Source organism: Mangifera indica, chromosome 5, assembly GCF_011075055.1.
Source record: "Mangifera indica cultivar Alphonso chromosome 5, CATAS_Mindica_2.1, whole genome shotgun sequence".
Lineage (NCBI taxonomy): Eukaryota > Viridiplantae > Streptophyta > Magnoliopsida > Sapindales > Anacardiaceae > Mangifera > Mangifera indica.
Genome location: NC_058141.1, coordinates 18,003,381 through 18,026,186, shown reverse-complemented (window position 1 = coordinate 18,026,186; position 22,806 = coordinate 18,003,381). Strand labels below are relative to the sequence as shown.

The 22,806-nt window shown below is 33.5% G+C and overlaps 6 protein-coding genes and 1 long non-coding RNA gene across 10 annotated transcripts; 1 reads left to right on the top strand and 6 right to left on the bottom strand.

The window, feature by feature from the left end:
* Nucleotides 1–322: 322 nt before the first annotated feature.
* Nucleotides 323–1,765, bottom strand: LOC123215378 (protein NTM1-like 9). Of its 2 annotated transcripts, none has more exons than XM_044635436.1 (5): nt 1,401–1,765; nt 1,151–1,311; nt 766–891; nt 598–680; nt 323–499 (listed from the first exon to the last, which is right to left on the bottom strand). In XM_044635436.1, the coding sequence occupies exons 1-4, from the start codon at nt 1,546–1,548 to the stop codon at nt 621–623; spliced, it is 495 nt and encodes a 164-aa protein (XP_044491371.1). In that variant the 5' UTR covers nt 1,549–1,765; the 3' UTR covers nt 323–499; nt 598–620. The 2 variants fall into 2 exon arrangements, with proteins under 2 accessions (XP_044491371.1, XP_044491370.1); XM_044635435.1 differs by having other exon boundaries at nt 1,040–1,311; nt 1,401–1,762.
* A 2,906-nt stretch (nt 1,766–4,671) lies between these two features.
* On the bottom strand, nt 4,672–5,180 carry LOC123215376. The gene is made up of 2 exons (XR_006502031.1): nt 5,064–5,180; nt 4,672–4,961 (listed from the first exon to the last, which is right to left on the bottom strand). It is a non-coding gene; the product is annotated as an uncharacterized LOC123215376 (long non-coding RNA).
* Nucleotides 5,181–5,716: 536 nt separating this feature from the next.
* Nucleotides 5,717–6,274, bottom strand: LOC123216422 (NAC domain-containing protein 45-like). Its single transcript, XM_044636833.1, has 2 exons — nt 6,121–6,274; nt 5,717–6,027 (listed from the first exon to the last, which is right to left on the bottom strand). The coding sequence occupies exons 1-2, from the start codon at nt 6,272–6,274 to the stop codon at nt 5,717–5,719; spliced, it is 465 nt and encodes a 154-aa protein (XP_044492768.1).
* A 1,951-nt stretch (nt 6,275–8,225) lies between these two features.
* LOC123215373 (uncharacterized calcium-binding protein At1g02270-like) lies at nt 8,226–11,444 on the bottom strand. 3 transcript variants are annotated; one of them, XM_044635431.1, is made up of 11 exons: nt 11,110–11,444; nt 10,818–11,006; nt 10,617–10,721; nt 10,401–10,506; nt 10,005–10,222; nt 9,825–9,901; nt 9,636–9,750; nt 9,416–9,544; nt 8,937–9,047; nt 8,751–8,858; nt 8,226–8,565 (listed from the first exon to the last, which is right to left on the bottom strand). In XM_044635431.1, the coding sequence occupies exons 1-11, from the start codon at nt 11,110–11,112 to the stop codon at nt 8,341–8,343; spliced, it is 1,386 nt and encodes a 461-aa protein (XP_044491366.1). In that variant the 5' UTR covers nt 11,113–11,444; the 3' UTR covers nt 8,226–8,340. The 3 variants fall into 3 exon arrangements, with proteins under 3 accessions (XP_044491366.1, XP_044491367.1, XP_044491365.1); XM_044635432.1 differs by having other exon boundaries at nt 8,226–8,568; nt 11,102–11,439; XM_044635430.1 differs by having other exon boundaries at nt 8,226–8,568; nt 11,110–11,439.
* A 2,752-nt stretch (nt 11,445–14,196) lies between these two features.
* LOC123215375 lies at nt 14,197–15,191 on the top strand. The gene has a single exon (XM_044635434.1). It carries the CDS (start codon nt 14,236–14,238, stop codon nt 15,169–15,171), a length of 936 nt encoding a protein of 311 aa, XP_044491369.1. The 5' UTR covers nt 14,197–14,235; the 3' UTR covers nt 15,172–15,191.
* A 143-nt stretch (nt 15,192–15,334) lies between these two features.
* Nucleotides 15,335–18,412, bottom strand: LOC123215374 (ribosome production factor 1-like). Its single transcript, XM_044635433.1, has 11 exons — nt 18,069–18,412; nt 17,881–17,961; nt 17,479–17,574; nt 17,240–17,323; nt 17,091–17,160; nt 16,804–16,886; nt 16,542–16,621; nt 16,335–16,433; nt 16,144–16,252; nt 15,770–15,859; nt 15,335–15,676 (listed from the first exon to the last, which is right to left on the bottom strand). The coding sequence occupies exons 1-11, from the start codon at nt 18,306–18,308 to the stop codon at nt 15,638–15,640; spliced, it is 1,071 nt and encodes a 356-aa protein (XP_044491368.1). The 5' UTR covers nt 18,309–18,412; the 3' UTR covers nt 15,335–15,637.
* A 1,197-nt stretch (nt 18,413–19,609) lies between these two features.
* Nucleotides 19,610–21,508, bottom strand: LOC123216163 (WAT1-related protein At3g30340-like). Its single transcript, XM_044636542.1, has 6 exons — nt 21,161–21,508; nt 21,023–21,085; nt 20,832–20,948; nt 20,366–20,762; nt 19,997–20,148; nt 19,610–19,901 (listed from the first exon to the last, which is right to left on the bottom strand). The coding sequence occupies exons 1-6, from the start codon at nt 21,340–21,342 to the stop codon at nt 19,724–19,726; spliced, it is 1,089 nt and encodes a 362-aa protein (XP_044492477.1). The 5' UTR covers nt 21,343–21,508; the 3' UTR covers nt 19,610–19,723.
* Between the last annotated feature and the right edge of the window lie 1,298 nt (nt 21,509–22,806).

Below are 22,806 nucleotides of genomic sequence, written 5' to 3'. Positions count from 1 at the left end.
GCCTTACGTTTTTTATCTGTCTTTTATTTTCATCTGTTTGTTTGTTATGTTCCTCTCTTGCCTTCTTCCATCACAAGTTTATGAAAGCTCGGAAAATGCTCCAAAACAACAATTTGGAAAACTTTATTTCCTTTTACTTTCAATTACTGAATTTCACAATACATTCTGATTTGATCGAGTGGAAAAGAAAAGGGGACACAATATCAACGTTTCTATTTTCTTCTTTCAAATTCAATAGACGGCAGCAGGAGAGGAGATCACTTTTTCAATAAGTTAATAATAATAATTATTAAAAACAAAAACACGCCGTGACTAAAAGACATGTTCACAAATCAATCACACATGTAATGTAAATACATTTTTATTACATCTCCTGAAAACATAACATTTCCCATATGACTAATTTAAAATTAACCTAACTGCATTACATCCTTTAGCTGTCCTGTTGCCTTTCTTTCCTGATGGACATGCCATTTGCCAAATCCCCTTCGGACTCCATCTGAAAATGAAAATAATAATAAAAACCAAATTGGTGGGTAATTTACGATTAATTAATTACTTGAATTATTAACTTAATGTTATCCTGCCTCTAACTACCTGTTGAATCGAAATTTCTGCCTTTAATTTCTCAAACTAGAAGCCGAACGGGAACTTTGTTGATCATCTTCAGCGTCGTTTACCTGGATAAAAATGATTAATCAAGCATTAGCTCTTAGCATGTTTCCCATACTTTGTTAATACAAATTAAGACAGATTCCTACTTACTGGTGAGCCAATGCTTTGTGCTGCAACATACCAATCTTTTAAAGGCCAGAAATGGATTGCTTCATCTGGCAAAGCAGCCGACTTGTCATGGAATTTGAATTTTAGGCGACAAAAGACAAATTCCTTCTGCACAAGTCGAAAGAGAAAAAAACCTTCATCAGTCTGAATTTACTGCTTCATTGAACTTTGTAGGAGATAAAACGGAGCAAACAGGATTCCATTCATAATCATTAAACTAGTTTAAGTAGTAACTAAGGAAGAAGAAAAGGGGTGCCTGATAAGAAGCGGCGTTGTTGGAATGATATTCATGCATCTCCCAGCCGGTTCTAATTGCACCAGGATTACGACCTTTGTAGAAAACCAGAGTCTTTCTTATACCGATTACCTCTCCAGTACTTTTGTTCTTCACCTCGCGATCCTTAGCAGTAATTTTCCAGGATCCAGTTCCCTCTCTAGTTGCTCTGTCTGCTCGATCACTGTTGGCATACTTTTTGGAAGGTGCACTGAAAAAGTACCACACTTGATCATCTCGCATTATCGATTGCTCTGCAGATCATATTCATATGTGTGAAAACAAGTTCATTAATCTGTTGGGTTAAAATGATTATGCAGTGATTGTGTAAGTAACCACTTACCAGGCAATTCCCAAGGATTGTAATTACAGATATCGACTTCTTTAACTGCAGGGAAAGGGAATTGTTGGCCGCTCATCTTTAGTTCAAGATAATACGTGATGATTTCTTCTTCAGTTGGACGGAATCTGAGCCCCACCACTCCGTTCATTTTAATTATGCAGATAGATGGGAATATAGAAGAGAAGAGAAAAGAGTAATGGCCTAAGGTTTACAAATTACAATACAACAAGGCAGCAGAAGTTGCAGAAGCAGAGATAGGAGAAGGCGAGTGATCACGCACTCACTCAAGTTTCATTCATATTTATTCGTAACACATTGACATGACCTAAACATTAGCTGGTGCCTCTCAATCTTGGTTAGGAAGGTATCTTTTGGTCACGTGTTCTCAGGATATTGGATGGAGTATTATAGACATCTGAGTGAAGCCGTGTCTGCCTTCATTTTTCTTTTATTTAAAAATTGTTATGACATTATAATTATGCTTATACCTTATTTACTCGACTCCCCTTACGTAGACAGGTTGATACAAATACAACCGCCAAAAGACTTGTTTCCACCCATGGTTCCATGTAAATCAAAATTTCTATTTATCAAATTTTAAAAATTTAAAAACTTATTTATAAATTATTTTTTATTAAAAATTTTAATTAGGATAAAAAATAAAATATCATTTTAATAATATTATTAAAATATATATATTATATTTTTTCTCTCAAATTTTAAAAACTAATAATTTTATTTTTTTAAAAATCATATTCTCTCCCTTAATTAGAATTTTCATCTTTTTCCCATTTATAATTGCCTTTCAAAACTTTTAAAAACTTCAGTTTCTGACATCCTTTTCAATATCTTCTTTGTTTGTCTTCAACCTCCTCTTTCGTCTGAGTTGAGTTGACGTTAGTCTTGTCTTGCGCAAACTTTTCTCTAACAATGTCAACGACGGGATTGAATTGTGGGTTTGGTGGGATTTCTTGACAGAGAGGAAACCTACAAACCATTCTCAATGATTGTCCATATTTTCAACTTTAGAGATGCGCACCAAACCCACAAACCATTCTTGTCATTTCTCGTAGCTGGAGGATAGCTCAGGCAAAGCAAGACCGATGTTGGCTCAACTTAAGCAACTAAGGAGATCAGAGAGAGACAGAGAAAATATAGAAAACTAAAGTTTAGGAGAATGTGAAATTGAAGTTTTTAAAAGTTTTAGAGAGAGAAATGTGATTTTTTAAAATTATAAAACTTTAAATAAGAGTAAAATTATTTAAAAAAAATATAATAAATTATATATATTTTAATATAACTAATTAAAATTTTTAATAGAAATTGACTCATAAGTAGGTGTTGAGGTTTTTAAAAGTTGATGAGTGTGAGTTTGAGTTTATATCAAACCTTGGATAAGAGTAAATTTTATTTTTATTTTAAAATTACTCAATTTTATATATTTATTTTCTTTTATATCAACTTAAACTTATGATATATGCCGCTAGTATTAATATCTAGGAATATCATGCCCAAGCATATACGTGAGTCTATATATAATATTCCTGTGACCCTACCACCTTGTCTCGTCTTGATTTAGGTCATCATTTTATTTCTACTTTTTATTTTTTTTAAAGCTTCCTTGATAAGTTACGTTCCCCACTACACCTCCCTCCTTGTCTAGCTACCCATCAGTCTCCCTTCTTTCATAAGTTGAAAAGCTTATTTATTTTCAATAAATTACCCAAAGCAGCTTTCGTAGAATATTCTAGAATACCTTAATTTAAGCATGCCCAGATTTAATTTCCAAGCTGCTGATTTGTCAATATCCTGCTTCATGTTTTTGCTTTGTCTACGGTATACCTGAAATTTATTAAAACTTAAAATTACTTAATTAGTACATAACAACAAATGTAAGAAGGTGTGTGAAAATATAAATAAGTGTGTAAAATATAAAAAGGGTGCAGAAATTATAAAAGAGATGCGTAAAAATAATGAACATAAAACGGATACATAAAAATACAAACGGATATATGAAAATGTGAAAGAGTGTGTGAAAATATAAACAGATGCGGGGAAATTATAAAAAGGGTGTGAAAATTATAATATAGATGCATAAAAATATAAACGGGTACGTAAAATATTAAAAAAGATGCAGGAGAAACAAAAGGGGTGCGGGGGGCAGGGGATCTCCCGCACTCCTTTATAAATATAATATATAATATATTTATATATTGTATTTTTATGCACTTTTCACATTTTCATGCACATTTTTTATAATTCCCACACTCTTTTTATATTTTATATACTCGTTTGTATTTTCACGCACCCGTTTATATTTTCATGCACCCTTTTACATTTTCATGTATCCATTTGTATTTTCACATATCCGTTTGTATTTTCATTCACCTCTTTCCGTACTCGTTTGTATTTTCTTTTAAAATATATAAGAATAAATTATTTTATGAAAAATTAATCTGTTTTTCATCTGTAGATTTTATTTATTACAGAAAACTTAATCTTAATGCTTATCATTTGAAATATAAGCAATTAATCGGTGAAAAACTACGGTAAATGCTAAAAAATTAAATGAGGGATATTTTTGAAATAAAAGTATAATTTGCTTAAAAAGGTAAAAAATAAGAATTACTGTCGAAAAAAGTTTACACTGCAAACCGGCTGCCTAATTTAATTAATTTCCCAACTATACCATAGACGGCCAAGCTCAAAAATAAAAATTGATTGGCATAGACTTGCTTCTTCATCAAATTCTTGTCCTAAACTCAGAAGATTATTTGGGAAGGTGTTGTCGGAATATACAAGTTGCTCAGCCAGCGTGTATCATTTTCTGTCAATTAATTACCACCAAATTTCAAATTAATGACAGTCGTAAAATATAATATTTATTCATTTAATTTATGTCATGGCTAGTATCTTGTTATTATAGTGTTTGTGTGTGTCTATAATATAACCTTAACCTTAAAAAGTAAAGTGGACTTTTCAACATTAAATGATCAATTCAATTACTGAAATAAATAAACAAAATAAACCTTTTAATACAGTAAAAAAAAAAATAGAGGCCTACACATCTCACAATCACCCTTACTTTTTTTATTTTCATCTGTTAGTTTGTTATGTTCCTCTCTTGCCTTCTTCCAGCCTTCCATCACAACAAGCTTATGAAAGCTAGGAAAATGCTCCAAAACAACAATTTGGAAAACTTTATTTCCTTTTCCTTTCAGTTACTGAATTTCACAATACATTCTGATTTGACCGAGTGGAAAAGAAAAGGGGATACAATATCAATATTTCTATTTTCTTCTTTCAAATTCGATACACAGCAGCAAGTATTTTTCTATACGAGAGCTCAAGTAGGAGATCACTTTTTTAATAATTATTAAAAACACAAAAACACGCCGTGACTAAAAGACATGTAAATACATTTTTATTACATCTCTTGAAAGCATAACATTTCCCATATGACTAATTTAAAATTAACCCAACTCCATTACATCCTTTCTTTAGCTGTTGCCTTTCTTTCCTGATGGACATGCCATTTGCCAAATCCCGTTCCGACTCCATCTGAAAATGAAAATAATAATAAAAATCAAATTGGTGGGTAATTTACGATTAATTAATTACTGGAATTATTAACTTAATGTTATCCTGCCTCTAACTAACTACCTGTTCAATCAAAATTTCTGCCGTTAATTTCTCCAACTAGAAGCCAAACGGGAACTTTGTTGATCATCTTCACCGTCGTTTGATTTTAATCTTAAGCGACAAAGAACAAAAGGCTTCTGCACATGCCAAAAATAGAAATTATTATTATTATCATTATTATTATTTCTTTAGTAGGCAGCTGAGGTAGAAATATAAATTTTTAATATTTAACAGGGCTAGTTTCTTACGTACTGTCTAAACTTTAGTGAAAACAAATGCATACATGTCCATGCACAGTAGACAAAATGTCTGTATGATCCAATAACAAGTCGAGAGCAGGGACAGATCGATGCATCCGTCATTAATTAAACCAATTTTCAACAAGTTGTTCAATATTAATTAATATGAATAATTATAAATTAATACCACTCAAATTTCACATTATAAACAATATTTTATTATATATGGTTTTAATATAACATTTATTATATGATAATCTTATTATCATGTTAGGGCCATATATGCATGTCATTTAAATCGTAAATTTTGGTTAAGCAACTAATTTTCATCAGTCATAAAGTTCAAAGTATAAACCGCAGGTACTGCACTGGAGGTTCCTAGAAGAGTTGATGATCGTCGAGGAAAATTGGGAATGGCAAGGCAGAAAATAAGAATTAAAACGACATAGTAAATAAGAAAGGTGGACAGATATATGCCTGATAAATACAAGCTGTCTCGGAATGATATTCATGCATTACCCAATTTGTCTTGACGGCACTGGAACCATGACCCTGGTAGAAAACCAAAGTTTTTCTTTTACCAATGAGTCGTCCATTGTCATCGTCATAGATTTCACGATCTTTACCAGTGACTTTCCAATATCCACCCTTAGTTGTTCTTTCTATCCGTTTACTCTTCGCATACTTATAAGCAATTGGACTGAAGAAGTACCACTCTTGATCATCCGAGGGTAATGGTGAATGCCCTGCACAGAAATACAAAACAATTTGTCATTTCAATTTCAATTTCAATATTGTTGGTCTGTTGGTGGGTGTGAGTGAAGTGGATAAATACTAACCAGGCAATTGACCAGGTTCAAAATTGCAAATATCGACTTCCTTAATAACTACAGAGAAATCAGTCCCATCCCTCATCTTTCTTTCAAGAAAATGGTAGATGATTTCATCTTCAGTGGGATGGAATCTGTATCCCATACCATTAAGGTAGTCCATTAATTTTGGTTTGTATATCAAAGTAATAAATGGAGTAAGAAGAAGAGAGATACGCTGTAAGCGATGAGTGAATTTTATTTATAGACAAATAAAAAAAGAATTGAATGGAAGGAATTGACTGACAAGCTTATTCGTCAAAAAGTCTTGTCCTTAACTAACAAGGTTGGGAAAATTATTTGGGAAGGAGTTGCTGGAAACTCGGAAACAACCGCTTCTGCTAGCGCGTGATTTGCCGAGTGGACGTCCTACTCACACAATATATATATATATGTACATATATTCAAATCCGTGTCTGACCAATCCTTACTGACCGTCGTCGTTATCACCTATTAACTCCAAAATTTCAGGTTAACGAATTAAAGAACAGTTGTTGTCATGGCTAATACATATTGTGGCGTAATGGCCTTCCTTTTCAACATAAAATGATCACATCACCGAAATGTAAAATTTTTTCATTCAATAAAATTGGTTTAATGCAAAACTTAATGCTCAAGTTGTTTCCGATTGTTCCCGCCATGCAACTTCCGCTGATTTGAGAAGTTATTGGACTTATCTTTCATTCCAATTTCCCTGCGTTTGGGTTGGGTTCAAATTGGATGAGTTGCCTTAAACCAATTTGAATTCAATTTGATTTGATTAAAAAAAAATTGAGTTTAATTAAGTATTATAATTAAGTTAATACTCATCAAAATAATATTATTTTAATTAATTCAAATCAAACATTTTTTAAGTTTACGAGTTTAACAAATGAAATATTTTTTAAACTTAAATTCAAATTTAATAATATAAAACATTTAGATTTGAATCCAAATAAAACAGACTCATCTTTTAAATCAGTAAAAATATATTATAAAATTAAATATTTTAATATCACGAAAGAGATAATCAAACTCAATTGATATTTGTGACTTTTGTGTGTGCCAAAACGCAGTGTTTTATCTCTGCCACCGGGGACTTCTAGCTCACTAAAAGCTTGTTGATGTGGCCGTCCGCCTTGTACAGAGGTTTAAACGGCACAGTTTTAACAAATTCTTTTACTATTAAGTAGTGTTGTTATATGTATAATTTTTATATATAATTTTATACATAAATAATATCATATTATGTAATTAGATAATAAAAAATTAAAAATAAAATAATATTTAATCATATAATGATACATCTACATAAAAATTATACACATAATATTATTGCTTACTATTTAATATTTGATCCAGGTTGATCGAATTTGAATTGTTGCTTGTGTTTGAATCACATATTAAAAAATTAAACTCATGTTTATAAACAACTTAATTTAAGTTGATTTAAATATTCAAATTCACACTCAGATTTAAAGTAAATCCAAATTTAAATTGTTTTTCAGAACTTCAATTTATCAATCTCAAGCTACCCTTGTTTGAACTAGATCCTGAACCGGAGCATAGACTATTCTAGGACTGTCTTGTGCCATGGAAGCTTGGTCTCCGTTTTGTCAACAAGCAATTTTCATGGAGTAAAAGGGCTGCATCCGATTTGATTTGTTGCGGTGAATAAACCGTACAGATGATTAATAATACTTCTAATAAATAAACTGTTAAATTAAATAAAGTATTATGTTAAATAAAGGCCAAACGACTATTTCCCACCCATGTTATGCTGTAATGACAAGTTTTCCCCCTTTAACTATGGAAATACCAAACACCCACCCATGGCCAGTTAAAAGTAACGGGGTTAAGGGTAAATTTGTCATTTTCTCTATAATATTAAAAAATAAACTAAAATATAATTTCCTTTTGCCCCCTGAAAACAAAAATTTCCCAGCCTAAGTTTAAGAAAATGGCAGTTTCACCCTAGTTTGGTTTTGAAATCTCGGCGACCTCTCCGTCCGTTGCCGACGCTTCTCCCTAAGAATCCTCTCCTTCCGGTGATCGGTTTCCTCCCATTTGGAGGCCCGACCGTACAGATGATCGAATTCAAAGACAAACAAGCAACCCAATACGAGAATTTCTATGGGCTGTCCATGCATGATTCTCAGAACTTTTACAAAATTCTCTACAAAATATGCCCACTTCTTAAGTGAAAATGCGTCAAGGACCCGGCATCCGCATTGGTGAAAATACAACACTCAGTCGGGCATGGTCAGAAAGAGAGTAGTTCTCCGGCCATAATCCTTTTTCAACTTCACGGGGGAAGAGAAACGCATTCTTCACTGTGAAACCAACTATCTCTTGTTCTGTACACTCTTTGGAAGTATCCGTATTGTCACTAAAATTGTCTTTTATTTGCACTGAACATGTTGAATTCCACATCCTCTGCTGCAAACAATGCCAATGGTTATTCAAATTGTGTTCAATGAAGTAGTTATTAAAATACAAAACTAGACTCTCTCCTTTAGTGAAACTCAAAAGGTGAGAAGACTAATTTTGACCAGAGACAATGTGATGAACACTGCTTCAGAAAGTAAACAACTGAAATTGTGAAAAGAAATGATTAATACCTTGAATTCTTCATAACTAACGACACCATTTCCATCAATATCTGCTTGTTTCCATAAATCATTTGTTTCTTGGCAACTCAGTCCATATGGTTGGCCAACTAAATTTACCTGTATAAGAAAATGCTGACTCATTTTATATATTCACTGGAGCTAAAAGGTCTAACTAAATGGCTAATATTTGAATACCTGGCGGAGAGCTTCACAGAAAGCTGAATAAGTAATAACATCACCATTGTTGTCGGCCTTTAAAAAGGCAAAAGCATCATCTTCAGCCAAGGAAGCTCTTTGAAGCTGATTCTGCAACCAAGAAATTCTTGCATTAGATATGGAAAGCTCCACATGGTTGATATACATCTTTTGAAGCAAATGAAACCAGCTTACAATTCATGCCCCAATTTTAGACAAACCTGAAAGACAAAGAGGAACTGTAAGCTTAAGTGTTAATTTTCAGACCTATAATCTTTCACTTGGAAGTTGAACTTCCAGTCAGCTACTGAAGCGGTGCAAAAATTTTCAGCGCAGAGCTGTCATAGACATATATAGTTCACATATTGCATAAGTGCATCCCAAATACACTTGGTGCCTAGAGCTGTATGTTATGTGATGCTTATTGTTGAAGTTCAAATTATCACAAAAACATGGAAATGGCAAAATAAACAACGCACCTTTATAATGCCAAAGACTGCTTCAGCCCAACTAGCCTGGAGTGGTTTTCTTGATTTATTACCAGGATTATGAAGCCAAATAAAATCAACTCCGCAGATGTTCCCCCGATGATTCCGATGGCTTACCCACTATGAGATTCAACAGGCATGTAACCAACATTGTAAATATTAAGCATTGAAAACATTGTTGCTGGCTTAGTGATATAGGCACAAAACTAACCTTGTGAGCATCTGCATCACAGTCAGTATATTGATGAGCATTATCATAGGATGATACAAATCCCCTTGACCTAAGGAATTTGTAAACATGACCTCGTTTGCTCCCATTCCAGTCACTGCAAAAAGCAGATTTGCAATTAGAAATATAAATAAGTGGATGCATTCTAAGAAGACATGTAAGAGAACTCACCCGCAGAGTATAATTGGTATGCGATTAAGCTCGTTTTCTGTCTGATATGCTTCTAGATATTGCAATATTTTATATACCTATCAAATTAATATGAAGCATGGTGGTCAACATTCTTGATTAAGAAGAATCATAACAATGATAGAAAATAACCAAAACAATTGTTCAGGAGAGCAGGTGTACCTGATGCAATCTTACAACAGATAGGCTGGAATCATGAGGAAATAACAAATGGGTATTTACAATTAGAATTTCTTGTTGGCAGTTCTTTTGGCTTGGTAAGAAGGGAACAACGGATTGAACATGTAATAGTTGAGCCACTCGGTCTCCAAAGTCATTAAAAAGCAATTCTCGATAATTTAGAACCCTGAAGTAGTTCTGATGTAAAGCTGTTAAAAGCCCTGTGAGAAAAATAAAAGTTCGTGATGGTTACTTTGGAAGCTGCCTATATAGACAATTCCAAAAGAACTTATCTAGTTGAGTTTACATATTCAACAATTAAACAAGCAAATAATCCATTATTTTGATCGAATGGTATTTTGAATAGAAAAGAAAACATGATAGTTAATGAGCTCATACCGTCTCCACGATTATTGGTTCGTGCAAGCTTGAAAGTAATGTAGCCTGCATCACCAAGTCTCTCCTGATACATGCGCACGAGTTCTTCATTTCCAACCCAAAACTCCTATTAACCACACCAAAATGCCATGGAAAATGGTGCTAAGTACTGATTTCATAACAAAGAAAAATATATTGAGACAAATAAATACAGCAAAAAGGGTACATGAAAAACACCTGAAGGCATATAATGGAAGATCTTTCATATAGCAACCAATCCAAAATCGTCTGGTTTCTGTTGAACCAGGATTCTTTGAAGTCGCTTTCTCGAAGGCTTTGATTCTATTTCATTCACAAAGAACAAAACTAAAATCAGCGAGAGCTTTTAATTATATATAAAACGTAACAGCAAAAATAAAATCTACGAAGATTATGGACCTGGTCATCGAGGCGCTTGTAAATAGGAGCTAAAATGTTAAAAGTTGTACAAGAAATGCAAGGCTCTGCCATTACAGAAGACAAGTATCCACCGATTGCTCTGAAACTTGACCTTTTATAGACAGAAGAATCGTTCCCACTTGAATTGAGATTGGGAATGATAGAATTATTCGATTCTAAAGCCGCCACCTGTTTCATTCATATTCAAACGCAAACAAATATCAATCCCATTTGCCTCACCAATCAAAGTTTAGCGTACGAGAAAGAAAGATTCAGAAACCAACCAACCAACCATTTTAGCTTGAAACTTAGGCTATTGCTTCTTTTCAAATGATGCTCCTGGAAAGAAGAGAAAAGCTGATTTTGTGGATCGAAATTAAAATGCTTTTTCTGGAACCCAGAATATGGTAGTCTTATAGAGATAGTCTGAAGGCGAAATGGATTGTTTTGTCCTTACATGTTCCGATCTGTATACAAGATAAAAGGGCCCATCAGCTGTTTCTTCTTGTTTATAAATAATCTAAATTTTAAGAAGAAGACATTAGCCATTTGCAAACATAGTTCACGAGTCAAGTAAGAAATCCAACTAAAATCACATTCTTCATTTATTTATTTTTCACCGAATCCGGAACTCCTGATTTGTTCGAACATTAAAATAACAATAATTTTTGTCTTAATTTTAATTAAGGAATTTATTGTTTCACAAAATATCCAGTGGAAGGCAAATACGCTACGCGTTTTGTGTCAGGGTTCACGTGTCGCCGTGTCGGTGCTTATAACGATTGTCTCTACATCCAAGCGATTCCAGGTTGCTACGTGCCACCTATTCGAACCACCTTCTATTAAGAAACGCTAGTAAACAGATAAGTTGAGTTTGGTGGATGGCCGGCCATTGCTCTGCTGTGTTATGTCTGAATAAATCACAATTTCATTCTTAAAATTCCTCTTAATTTGTTTTAAGTGGTGTTAGGTTTAGTGACAGTCTAACCCCTGTTCCGTTAGTAAGAATTATATATTTGATGCCGTTTATTAAAGGCCGAAAATAAACACGTCAATTGAGTCGGATCGAATGGAGGTCTGATACGAAACATGAAAAAAAACACGACATAAGAAAGCCCAACTCAATATTATAGTAGGTCGGGCTAGGCCCATGGACCTATTGGGATGGGCTTCGAGGTTTAATATTAAGCCTACAGGTCGGCTCGGCCCAGTTTAATACTGTTTAAAAATATATATTTTTTTAAATTTTTGTTAGCAGAAGGCTTCTGCCTTGTGTATCCTTCTGAGTTACGGCAAAAAGCTGCCTTCTGCAACAAGGTAGAAGCCTTGTTAGGCGGAGGAAGCAGCAGAAGCTTTGGCCTTCATTTTTTCTTTTAAATTTTTTAATTAATTTATTTTTTTATATAAACCTATTCAATTTTTCCTCATTTTCACTTTCATTTACAAATCTCTCAATCTCAATTATTTCATTATATTTCCAATCTTATTTTCTCTCATCAATTATCTTTCAGAAAATATATAAATTTATAAATAATAATTCTTTATGTTTATAATTTTATTTTTATTTTTATTTTATCATTATAAAATATTACAAATGGATCAAGTATCAAATGAATTTAATCCATTTGAATATTATCATAGTATATATTTATTTATGTTTTATAATTTGAAAAATAATTTGTGTTTAAAAATTTTAAATAATTTTTTTTAAATATTTAAAGTTCTACCCGTCCCGACCCATTTTTATATGGGTCGAGCCTTGGGCCTTTATATATTAATGGGCCGGCCTGACCCATTAGCCCGATGGGCCAAGCCTGAGCCAACCCATTGACACCTCTAACCGAAAACTTACCCTCCCCGAAGGTAGGATAAAATCTCAAATTTTTATTCGATAATTTTTAAAAATATAAATATTTTTAATTAGGATATTATTTAATTAAAATATTAAAAAAATAAAAATTTATTATATTATATTTTTTAATTTAAAAATCTAATAATTTTTTACCATCCAAAATTTAAAAAATTAACTTTTTCCCTTAAAAGTTTTTTTCTTCTTTTTCAATGACTAAAATCTGGCCAACCAACTTTGTCTTTCCACCTATGCATTCATCGGCTTTGTCTCTCTTCATCTTCAGTTTCATTCTATTGAAACCAATTGCTCTTCCTTTGCTCGAATCTAGAAACTTTGAAACACAGTTAGTTATTTTAAAAAATAATAATAATAAAAAAATAACAAAATTTTTAATTATCGTATTATTATTTTAAAAAATATTACAAATATCTTTTTAGACTAGAAAAATTTTCAAACATCCTTTATCACATATTCACTTATTAAAAAATGTATATTACTCTGTAATAATAATATATATCATACTATATGGTACATCTATAATTTATTTTATCATATTAATTTTTGATACATCTCGAAATACATTACATTTTCCCGCCTATATTATACTCTATCATCATAATTTGAAATGTGTTAATTGGATTATTAAGGTGATATTGTTGCCGCGATATGTTAACCTTAATGGTGCGAAATCGAAAGGGAAAAGATTAGGGAGTATAATCCAATAAGAACCTCTTGCACTAGCCAAAATTTGCCACTGCCATCAATGGGTTGTGTTGTATAAGGAGACTCGAACAAACCACGAACTTAATTTTCTGGTTAAACCCTCTACTCAACTAAGATGAAAATGATTATGGTGAGTTCAGTGGAAGCTTTAAACTTCCATTGGATCAGTAACATCTTAATTAAGTAGACGCATTAATTATCATACGAACCTTGATGAGGAAGCAGTAACCCAGTAGAGTATGGTAAAAATATAGATGGGATCATCCAACTGATTGGTAAAACATCGTTAAATCAGTAGCAATCGCCTACCAAACATCCTTTCTTTATCACCAAGCTCACTCAACCTCTATCTACTTTCTGAATGTACTCTTTTACCTATTTGATTGATTCTCAACCCCAAATCCAATTCTGAATTTCTAGCTATAATTCTATTTATATTTTAACAAAGTAAATACGTACACAATTTCCAACTACATCTTTCTATAAATTACAGGAGTTGATGGGAAATGAAGGTTATTGTGGAGAAAGCACTCCCCCAAAGAAACATTTAGACCAAAATACTTGAACTTTTTTCAGATATCAACAAGAATAAATAGCAAGGAAATACGTCGTCTTAATTAATTGACTCGTACAGAACTGCATTCTTGAAAAAGAAATAGAAAATTAGATGGTGTTTCGTTATCCATTTTACCAACACTTAAAGCAACTCAACAAAGGACAACTGCCATTCTCTTACCTGACGACAAGGCTGCATTGTATTCCTACCATTCTATATATATTTAAGTAAATACGATAAGAGTGGCCTGCATCTAAGGAGATCAAAATGGCAACATAAACAGCACAATGGATAGGCAACTTCTGCGTCCAGAAAATGCAGCATTTTTTCCAGGATGGGATTTGGAAGATGTCCGCAACACTTTCTTCAAATGTATTAGATGGCAAGTAGAAGAAACATTGGATCCACTAAGCTGCCCTTATCATTACTACTGCGATAGCAATTACCCTGGAAACTATCCTCCTACAGTTGATGTTCTAGTTCTCATCTTTGCAACAACTTCATATCTGGCAACACTAGTGCTGATGGTCATTGATATTTCAAGAAGAGGACGAATTTCTACCGGTCAATCAAAGAGATATTTGTTACCGTCTGGTCCAGTTTCCCTTCCTATATTTCTCTTAATGCTAGCCAAGGGACACAGGATCAACACTATATTTCCTCTCTCCTGCATTGGTCCCGCCATCCTTCAACTGCTTTACATTTCTGCTCTCACATTCAACAATGAACTAGCTAACGAAGACGTTAAGTATGCATTATTCGAGGCATCAACAATTTCGGGTATTTTACATGCAAGCGTATATCTGGATTCTGTTATTTTACCTTATTATACAGGTTTTGATGCTCTTGTGTCATCAAGATTCTCTGGAGAGTGTGTTTCTTGTGTGTGCCGAAAAGAGGCCTTGGTTGTGGGAGGAAAGTTGGTTACTTACAGGGGTTGTTCGGTTACTACATTTTTGGTTGCCAGTGCATTATGCTTGAGGATTATAAGTAGACTTTCTGAGAACTACAGAGGAAAGATCACAGTAATCAAGTTCATCTTAGAAAGTTTAGGTTGGATCTTGGTGACTAAAGATTCTGTTTATCTAGTTATTAGCTCTCCTCCAGAACAATATGTATTGCGCATTTGTGCCTTCGGATGCATATTTGTCTTGATATGCCTTCATCTACTTAAACAGGCATGCAATCAGGTTATACAATTGCATTCCAATCATGAAAAATGAAAAACATAGGCCTTCATCTATCGCGCGTTGTAAAATTAATACACAATTATTCACTTGTTCCTCGTAATTCCAGAGGATGTACAGGCTTTGAATTTACAGGATGCAACAGATATTCTTTTTTGACAAAATTTCCCATGTCATGTATTTTCTGTGCTATTGGTCGTCTTCAAAGCGACAAAATCTCAGCTTAAATCGAAAATGAAACACAAGTTACAACAAATATGTTGATTAGTATCAATATTGCTTATAATTGAACTACAATCATTTATATTTCAAACCGAATACATAATTCGCAAAAGACGATACATTTGTTCATCTAAGCTCATGACGTATTTCTTATAATTAGAAAGTATTTAGCACACTGAAGTAGCCAGTTGGTATGAATTTCGGTCGGTTATGGCAGATTTGAACCCTCCACCAGAAATGCTTCAATTTTTTGGCGAATTAATTAAAGAATCCATGTAATTTACAAGAAAAACCTCCTTCGGCTAGTGTCCATTTCGGGCTGAAATGTTTAAGAACAGATAACAGATATGAGAAAAGGGAAAAACACTCATCTTAGATGAAAAATCAATGTCTTTGAGATGTAATCAATTACCTTATGAACCCACTCAAATTCTCCACCTTTGGTATCAAATGTTCCATGTTGCAGATTGATCAACTTCAGTGTGAATCGGGGACCACACTCCTGTGTATTTAGAGGAAATTGAACTTGTGATTAGACAATCACAGACCACATAAAACTTCAAAAAAGAAAAACTGCTAAAAATACTTGCTGCCGGCAACATATCAAAAGCTTATGCAGTTCACATTTGTAATAACCCATTATACAAGACAGTCAGCTGGCATTTGAACAGGCTGATGATAAAAATTCTGTGTAAACCAAACCAATATAAATATTGTAATATATAGAAATATTACTAAAACTCATAAACACAAATGCAGTAAATGTAGAATTTATAGAACACTGACCTGAAGGCGAGCGATTACTTTCTCTTTAGTGATCTTTTCACCCTTAGCATCTTTTGCTTTTTTACCTTTAGAATCACTTTCTTTGTTTTCTTTGGTTTCAAAGATGTAGCTGCAGGCATAAATTAAAATCTTTTTGTCAGAGAAACATGAGTTAGAAAAAAGGACCAACTAATAAATGCAAGGACACACACCGATGATGCCGAAAGAATATGAAATCTCGTTGGTTATGAAAGGTTACAACTCGCCGACCACGAAATTCAGGATCTTGAGGAAAAAGTGACTGTATCAATCTAGATGGAAAAATTACAAAATATATTGTTAGCTGGATAAACCACAGCATAGCAATTTAATTAAATAAAAAATCCTTATTGAAAAATTAACAAGAGTATGCAACCAACCTCCCAATGCGGTGACCTAGGCGAGTGGTGAAGTTATTTAATACCAGCTCAGGCAAGTGGCTAGTAGGATTTCCATGATTCTGAAATAAATCAATTAAAATATAAATGATAAGAATGCCTTTCATATCAGTCAAGATCTAATAAATTGGTACCTACCATAAAGGAAATGAAATAGTAGGGCTTTTTCTAACTTAATAAGGCAGAAAAGTGAAAGGTATTTTTAAGGAAATAGATATAAAATTTTGAGATGTTAGAAACAAACCTTGATTTCCTTACGCAAAATAAGCTTGGAGAGCTTGAAATGGGCAGTAGGTCCGTTAGGCAAGCCAATGACTAGAAGAGCATCTAAAAGACAGCCGCAAATAATTGTCAGGTAGAATACTCATATTTATAGTCACAATCATAAACAACCCCTGACAAAAAAACCTCATACAGATAGAAGAAAATTATTCAAAATTGAAACCCAGCTAACAAAAAGGTGATCTGAGTGCAGAAAACAACAATATAGGTTGTGTGCAAAATTATCACACAGTAGTAAGTGCCACTAACCTGGTTCCCTGCGATTGGTGTGCACAACAATAATAGAAGTGAAGTCCTTGTTGTTAGCATATTCTACAATCTGCACAATAATAATTATATATCTTTAATGTACTATTAATTAGATTTGAGAAAAAAGTTAAGGGAATAATAGCCAGCACCTTCTTCAAGTCATAGGTTCCTCTCTTGAAATAGTGAGAATTTGGAATGACTGTAAGTAGTTCTGATATAAAAGCTGGTCCTCTCTGCAGACCAAGAACCAACAATAACTTAACCTTATCAACACACAAAAAAAAATCTACTTAACAAGGAAAAAGGTAAGAACTCTACAAATATTTCAATGTCTATTTTCAAGGCTCTATATCAGCCATGTCCAAAAGAGAAGAGAAGTCAAACATACAGTAGAGTTGAAACGGCATGTTGTGATCAATATCTTTGGAGTACATTCACGCTTTAATACCGAGCTAAACTCGTCTGCATCATTACCAGCAAAAAGCTGCAAATATGCATAAATAAAAAGGTCAGCAGTCAGCTACAGCAGGCAATGAGCAATCTTTGCATTGAAAAAATCGAAGACAACATTTTAAAGAAATGAAGTCAAATTTTATAATGAAAAGTCCTGGTACACTGGAAAGTTACAATAGCCAAATTTCAACCTATTTTAATTTCCAAAATGCAATTCCCACATTAGAAATTAAATTAAGTCTCTTGACCGTACATTCCAAATTTTCAAGAATACAATAGCCAATCACAAAGAAAACAATAACGAAGAGAATAAACGACATTCAAAAGTCAACATTACCTCATCATCATCGGGCCTGCATACGGTTTCATCAGGCTCCCTTGTATTCTCGATTGTGCGAGGGACCATCCTCGGCGGAGGCTGCACGGACCATAGAAAAAAATTACTTCCAAGGCATTATTTGAACTACCATTCAAAATTTACCTAATAATATCAGAAGGGTTAGGATTAAGAAGTGGAGATGGGACCTCCTCACCGAGCTCGAGAGCTAGTTTCTCGGCAACGTCACGGGCCTTGAGTTTCTTGCGTTTATCGAGCTTCTTCTGGTGCTTGAGCTTGGCATGTACGGCTGATCTCTTCTCTTTGTTTTTTATCATGGATGGGAGTATCTCTCTCTTCTTCTTATGGCTGCTTTCATTATTCTTATTAACGTCTTTCTGTACTTCGATTATTTCTTCGCTTTCCCTCTTCTTTCTCTTTCCCCCCATTTCTGCTTTACTTTTCGTCTAGTTTACAGAGACAGCGCAAGGGAGAAGACGACGATGAAAACACTGCGCTCGTTAGGGTTTTTGAATCATCAACGAGCGTATTAGAGATTCTAATCGGGCTAAAAATGGGCTAGACAAATGTCAACCAAGGAAAGCCCATATCACTTTTTCTAGCCGATCTTACTAAAAATAGGAAAACACTATAATGTATTTAAATCTTCTCTATTAACATATTAAGATTGAATTCTTATTTTATTTGATTTAATAATTATAAGGTCAATAATTAAATTCAATGTTTAAGTTATTTAGTATAATTAGTTAAGCCTTAAAAAAATGAAATTTTTTCTTAAAAAAAATTTAAAATCCAAATTAATTAAATCTATTAGCAACATATTGTTAACAAGTAGATATACTAATATTTAATATTAATTTTGAAAATTTATTTGATATGGGAAGGTTATGGGGGGAGGGAAATCTTTAATATGGTGTAAAAAAAGAAAAAAGATTCAATGCATTTGTATTACTTCTCTTTTACCGAGTATGGTATATTTACTTTGACTGACTTGTTATTTAATCTATATATTAATTAAATTGCCCCGCACTAAAGAAACTCTTTTAACCCCCTAAATCCTTAAACTACAAATTACAACTCAAAACTCAATTCGGTTACAAAAATAACTAATAGTAAAATGATATAAATGTGCTTTTATTCTAAAATTTTGAAAAAGAAAAAAACCATTAGCATCATTAAAACAAATGCGATTCAAGCAAAATCGAACCTAAAAAAATGTGACTCATATCAAATTACATTTACAAAGGCACAATATTAAAATTTTATCCTTCTAATATGATTATGCCCACCAAATCTAATCAGATTATCAATTATCACTTTTATGGATAATAAGATAATTTTTAAAAGTGATATAATTAAAATTAATATGATAATTTATCTTTTTAAAATTATATTAGAATCCATTTTTCGTTGTCGAAGTTATATATTGAATAAAAAATTGTAATTTAGGAATTTAAGGGATGAGAATAGTTTAATTTAGTCTTAATTGAATTATATAAATTTAATTTGAGATATTGTGATAAGATAATGCTGAGCAATGATGTCAGTGAAAAAAATTGAAGCCAGTAACAGGAGTAGTTGAATAATTGACACTGCTGAGTGCTTGAGTAATGGTATCAATGAAACATTGAAGCCAATACTATGAGGAGTTGAGCGATCGATAGAGTCAGGAGGATAATTCTTATTATCTTTATCCATTTTTAACTCCAAATACGTAAGAATGCAGATCTCCATTACAGTACACTAACACAAATACACCAACTGGGCTCCTATAAATGGTGTTACAAGCAACCAAAAACAATTTGGAAAGGGAATACCGTTGGTGTTTGTACACCAAAAATAGTCAAGGAATTGCTGGATCTGTAGTGACTGGAATAAATTGTGAAAGTGCAGTAGAATGTTCATCTTGCAGCTGAGCAACTTGGGCTTGCTTGCTTTGAGTCTGACATGTTTCTATCTCTTTGCTTTTACCCCATAGCAGAATGTACAGGCCCATTATAACTAGGATAGATCCTACAACACTGTTCATTAAAAAATGGAAAAGTGTTTAGTAGGGCCCATATAATTAATTATCTGATGGCTGCAATATCGTAGAGGAATGGTTTAAGAAATCAACCTTCCAAGGTGAAGTGGCCCATGTAGAACTGACATGTCAAATATGGCTACAATTATCTGTATGAGAGGAGAAAATGCAGCTGTGAATACAGGACCTCTTTGTTTAACAGACCAAGCCATCCCCACATAGCACAAGCCTGATCCCACCACGCCCTGTTTTCACAAAAAGAAACAAATGACTTATTATTGTATCTTACATCTGGGTTTATCAATTCCTTTAGAAATATGTCCTTTTTTTTTTCAGCAGAATTAGTAAAAAAATTATATAAAGTTATGTGCCAGGTGATATTTTAACTGTAAGGAGAATACTTACAGCATAAAGTTATCTTATGTCTCATCTAATATTTGAGTCAGGAAGGAGAATACTTACAGCATATATGACACTTGCTATCTCCAATTTTCCTTTCAAAACCCAGCTAGACAGATTCCTCTCCATTATCAAACACAAGATGGCCGATTGAAGGGCACCAAAGGAGGACAAAATAGCAGTGCTAGAATATTGACAAGGGTAGCTCTTACCAATTCTTGCTTGCATAAGGAACCATGACGACCACACAAAGCATCCTGCTATCAAAAATATTGTACCAATGGCCCATCTGTCAGTCTTGCTTGTCGAGATTGTCATGTCGTGTTGATTTGTTAGATGATGCTGGTTTGTCAATGGCTTTCCCTTGTAAAGGATCAATAATATAACTCCACCGAAGCAAACAAGTGTCCCTAACAACTTACTCCTCCCAGCCAAGCTTCTTATATTCACCTTCTCTAATCTGCAAGTGTTGAAGTAGTTAAGATGGTGGTTTACAATTCAAATCCATAGAGTTAGTGTTTGCTATTACCCAAATGGTAACGCCAATAAGAATGTGATAACAGGAACCATGTTGACGAATGTGCACGAAAAAGTAGCAGATGTGTATTTTAGTCCTAGAAGGAGGAAATACTGTGCTAGCGTTATCCTGACATATTTCAATATTTTCATCAGTTATAGACAAAAACAATAATCTAAATCAAGGATAATATTATTACTAACCCAATTAGTGCGCTGATAAAGAGCTGACATAAGATTTGAAAAGTAAGCTTGGATCTAATTTTCCTGCAAGAGAAGTGATGATTGATTTAGCCAAGAACTTTCCTGTAAGTTGAAATGGAAAGGCAAAGTAATTGTTACCTTTCCACAAAGAAGGCAATAGGTGCCAAGAAAATAGCGGCAATTAACTGTCGGTATGCAACAATAACCAAATGGTTGGCTCCGTGATCAAGAATCTTCTTAAAAAGAACATTCACAGCAGCAAATCCTAGGTTAACAGCCACCATCATGACAAAAGGCTTCCATTGTCCCTGGAACTTCATGTTCGAACTATTGAACTTGTGCTCAATGGTAATTATGAAGGAGAAACTGTGGTTAAACCGCTTTCCTCTCTACCGAATTCTTGCCGTCCTGAATAACTATATATAAACAGCCTGACAGACAAGAATACTGACTACTCCAAACTGAAAAATCACATCGCCACTTTTGTGCTTGTGCTCTCTTTTACTGGAACTTTTCCCATATGCAGAAATGGATTGACTGAAACTTTAAATCAGGCATCCCCGCACCACTAATCAAATCAAACACTGATTGTAATATCACTGTAGCCTCACACCACCGACTTTCGTATTAAAAAACTTGCATGTAATAGCAATAAGCATCTAAATAAAGAGAAAGACAAGTGCAAGCATCCCCTTCTTCTTCTGCATAGCATCTAATACTTCCATATTAGAATTAAATAATAGCTAATTATATAAAGCAGTGGCTGCAGTGCGATTCTTGTTGATTTTGCACCTCATGGTATATGATATTGCAGGTTTCAGAACTGTAGACTGGATGCTGTTGACTTTTGTTTGAACAGTCACGACTAATTTATGTGTGATAATGATCATATTCAATGACTGCCAATCAACCATCGAGGTTCCTTGGAGTTGGAGAATTAATTCAGGTAGGAGTGTACGGATGATTTGTTCTCTTTGGTTTTTCATCGTCCATATTTGGTGCTACTTCATAATTTCCTCGTCCTTCGTGTTCATTTCTCGACTCCTCAGATTAGTCAAGGATCAAGTCCATCTCCCTCTTACTGATAGATATAAATTAGTAAGATAAGCTTAATATCGAAATTATTTTATTTTTGTAATTTACTTCAAGAAATATGTAACATTTACATGTTAAATGAGATTTTTTGTATCAACTACCATTTAAAATCTTACACAGACTATGTTAACAGTGTTGAAAATTTAATAATGGAACCTGATATCTGTTATGGTGGTGTGAAGAAAAAAGTTGGACACTCTGATTTTTTAATATGGTTTACTCCATTTCTTAAGAAAAGAAAGATCAGCTAGAGAGATAAGGCTTCCGAAGTTCTCTGTCAGGTATAAGTCGTGTGCAGTCCAACAAGGGAAATACAAAATGACGCTGAGTTTTAAGGATATTTGCCAATTATTACATAGTTTGAAATGTTTTATCTGTCATTAGAACTTTATCATTCGCCTTAAAACATTTTTTACTCTTTAATATAGATGATCACTTTTTTTTTCTAATTGAAGTCCAACTATATTGTTGAAAAATTAATGATTGTAGGATGAAAATTGACACCATCCCGCCGGTCGTCCACGAAAATCAGCCGTCACCACCGGCCTTCTCTCACCTTTGCTACTGTTGGTACCTTGCTGAACTAGCATCGAGGATCAAGCTTGTTGCCAAGAGAAACGGTGGCAAAGATGGGTGAGTTTTGGTTGTCTTGACGGAAGAAGGAAAGACTGAGATACTGGGAGAAGAGT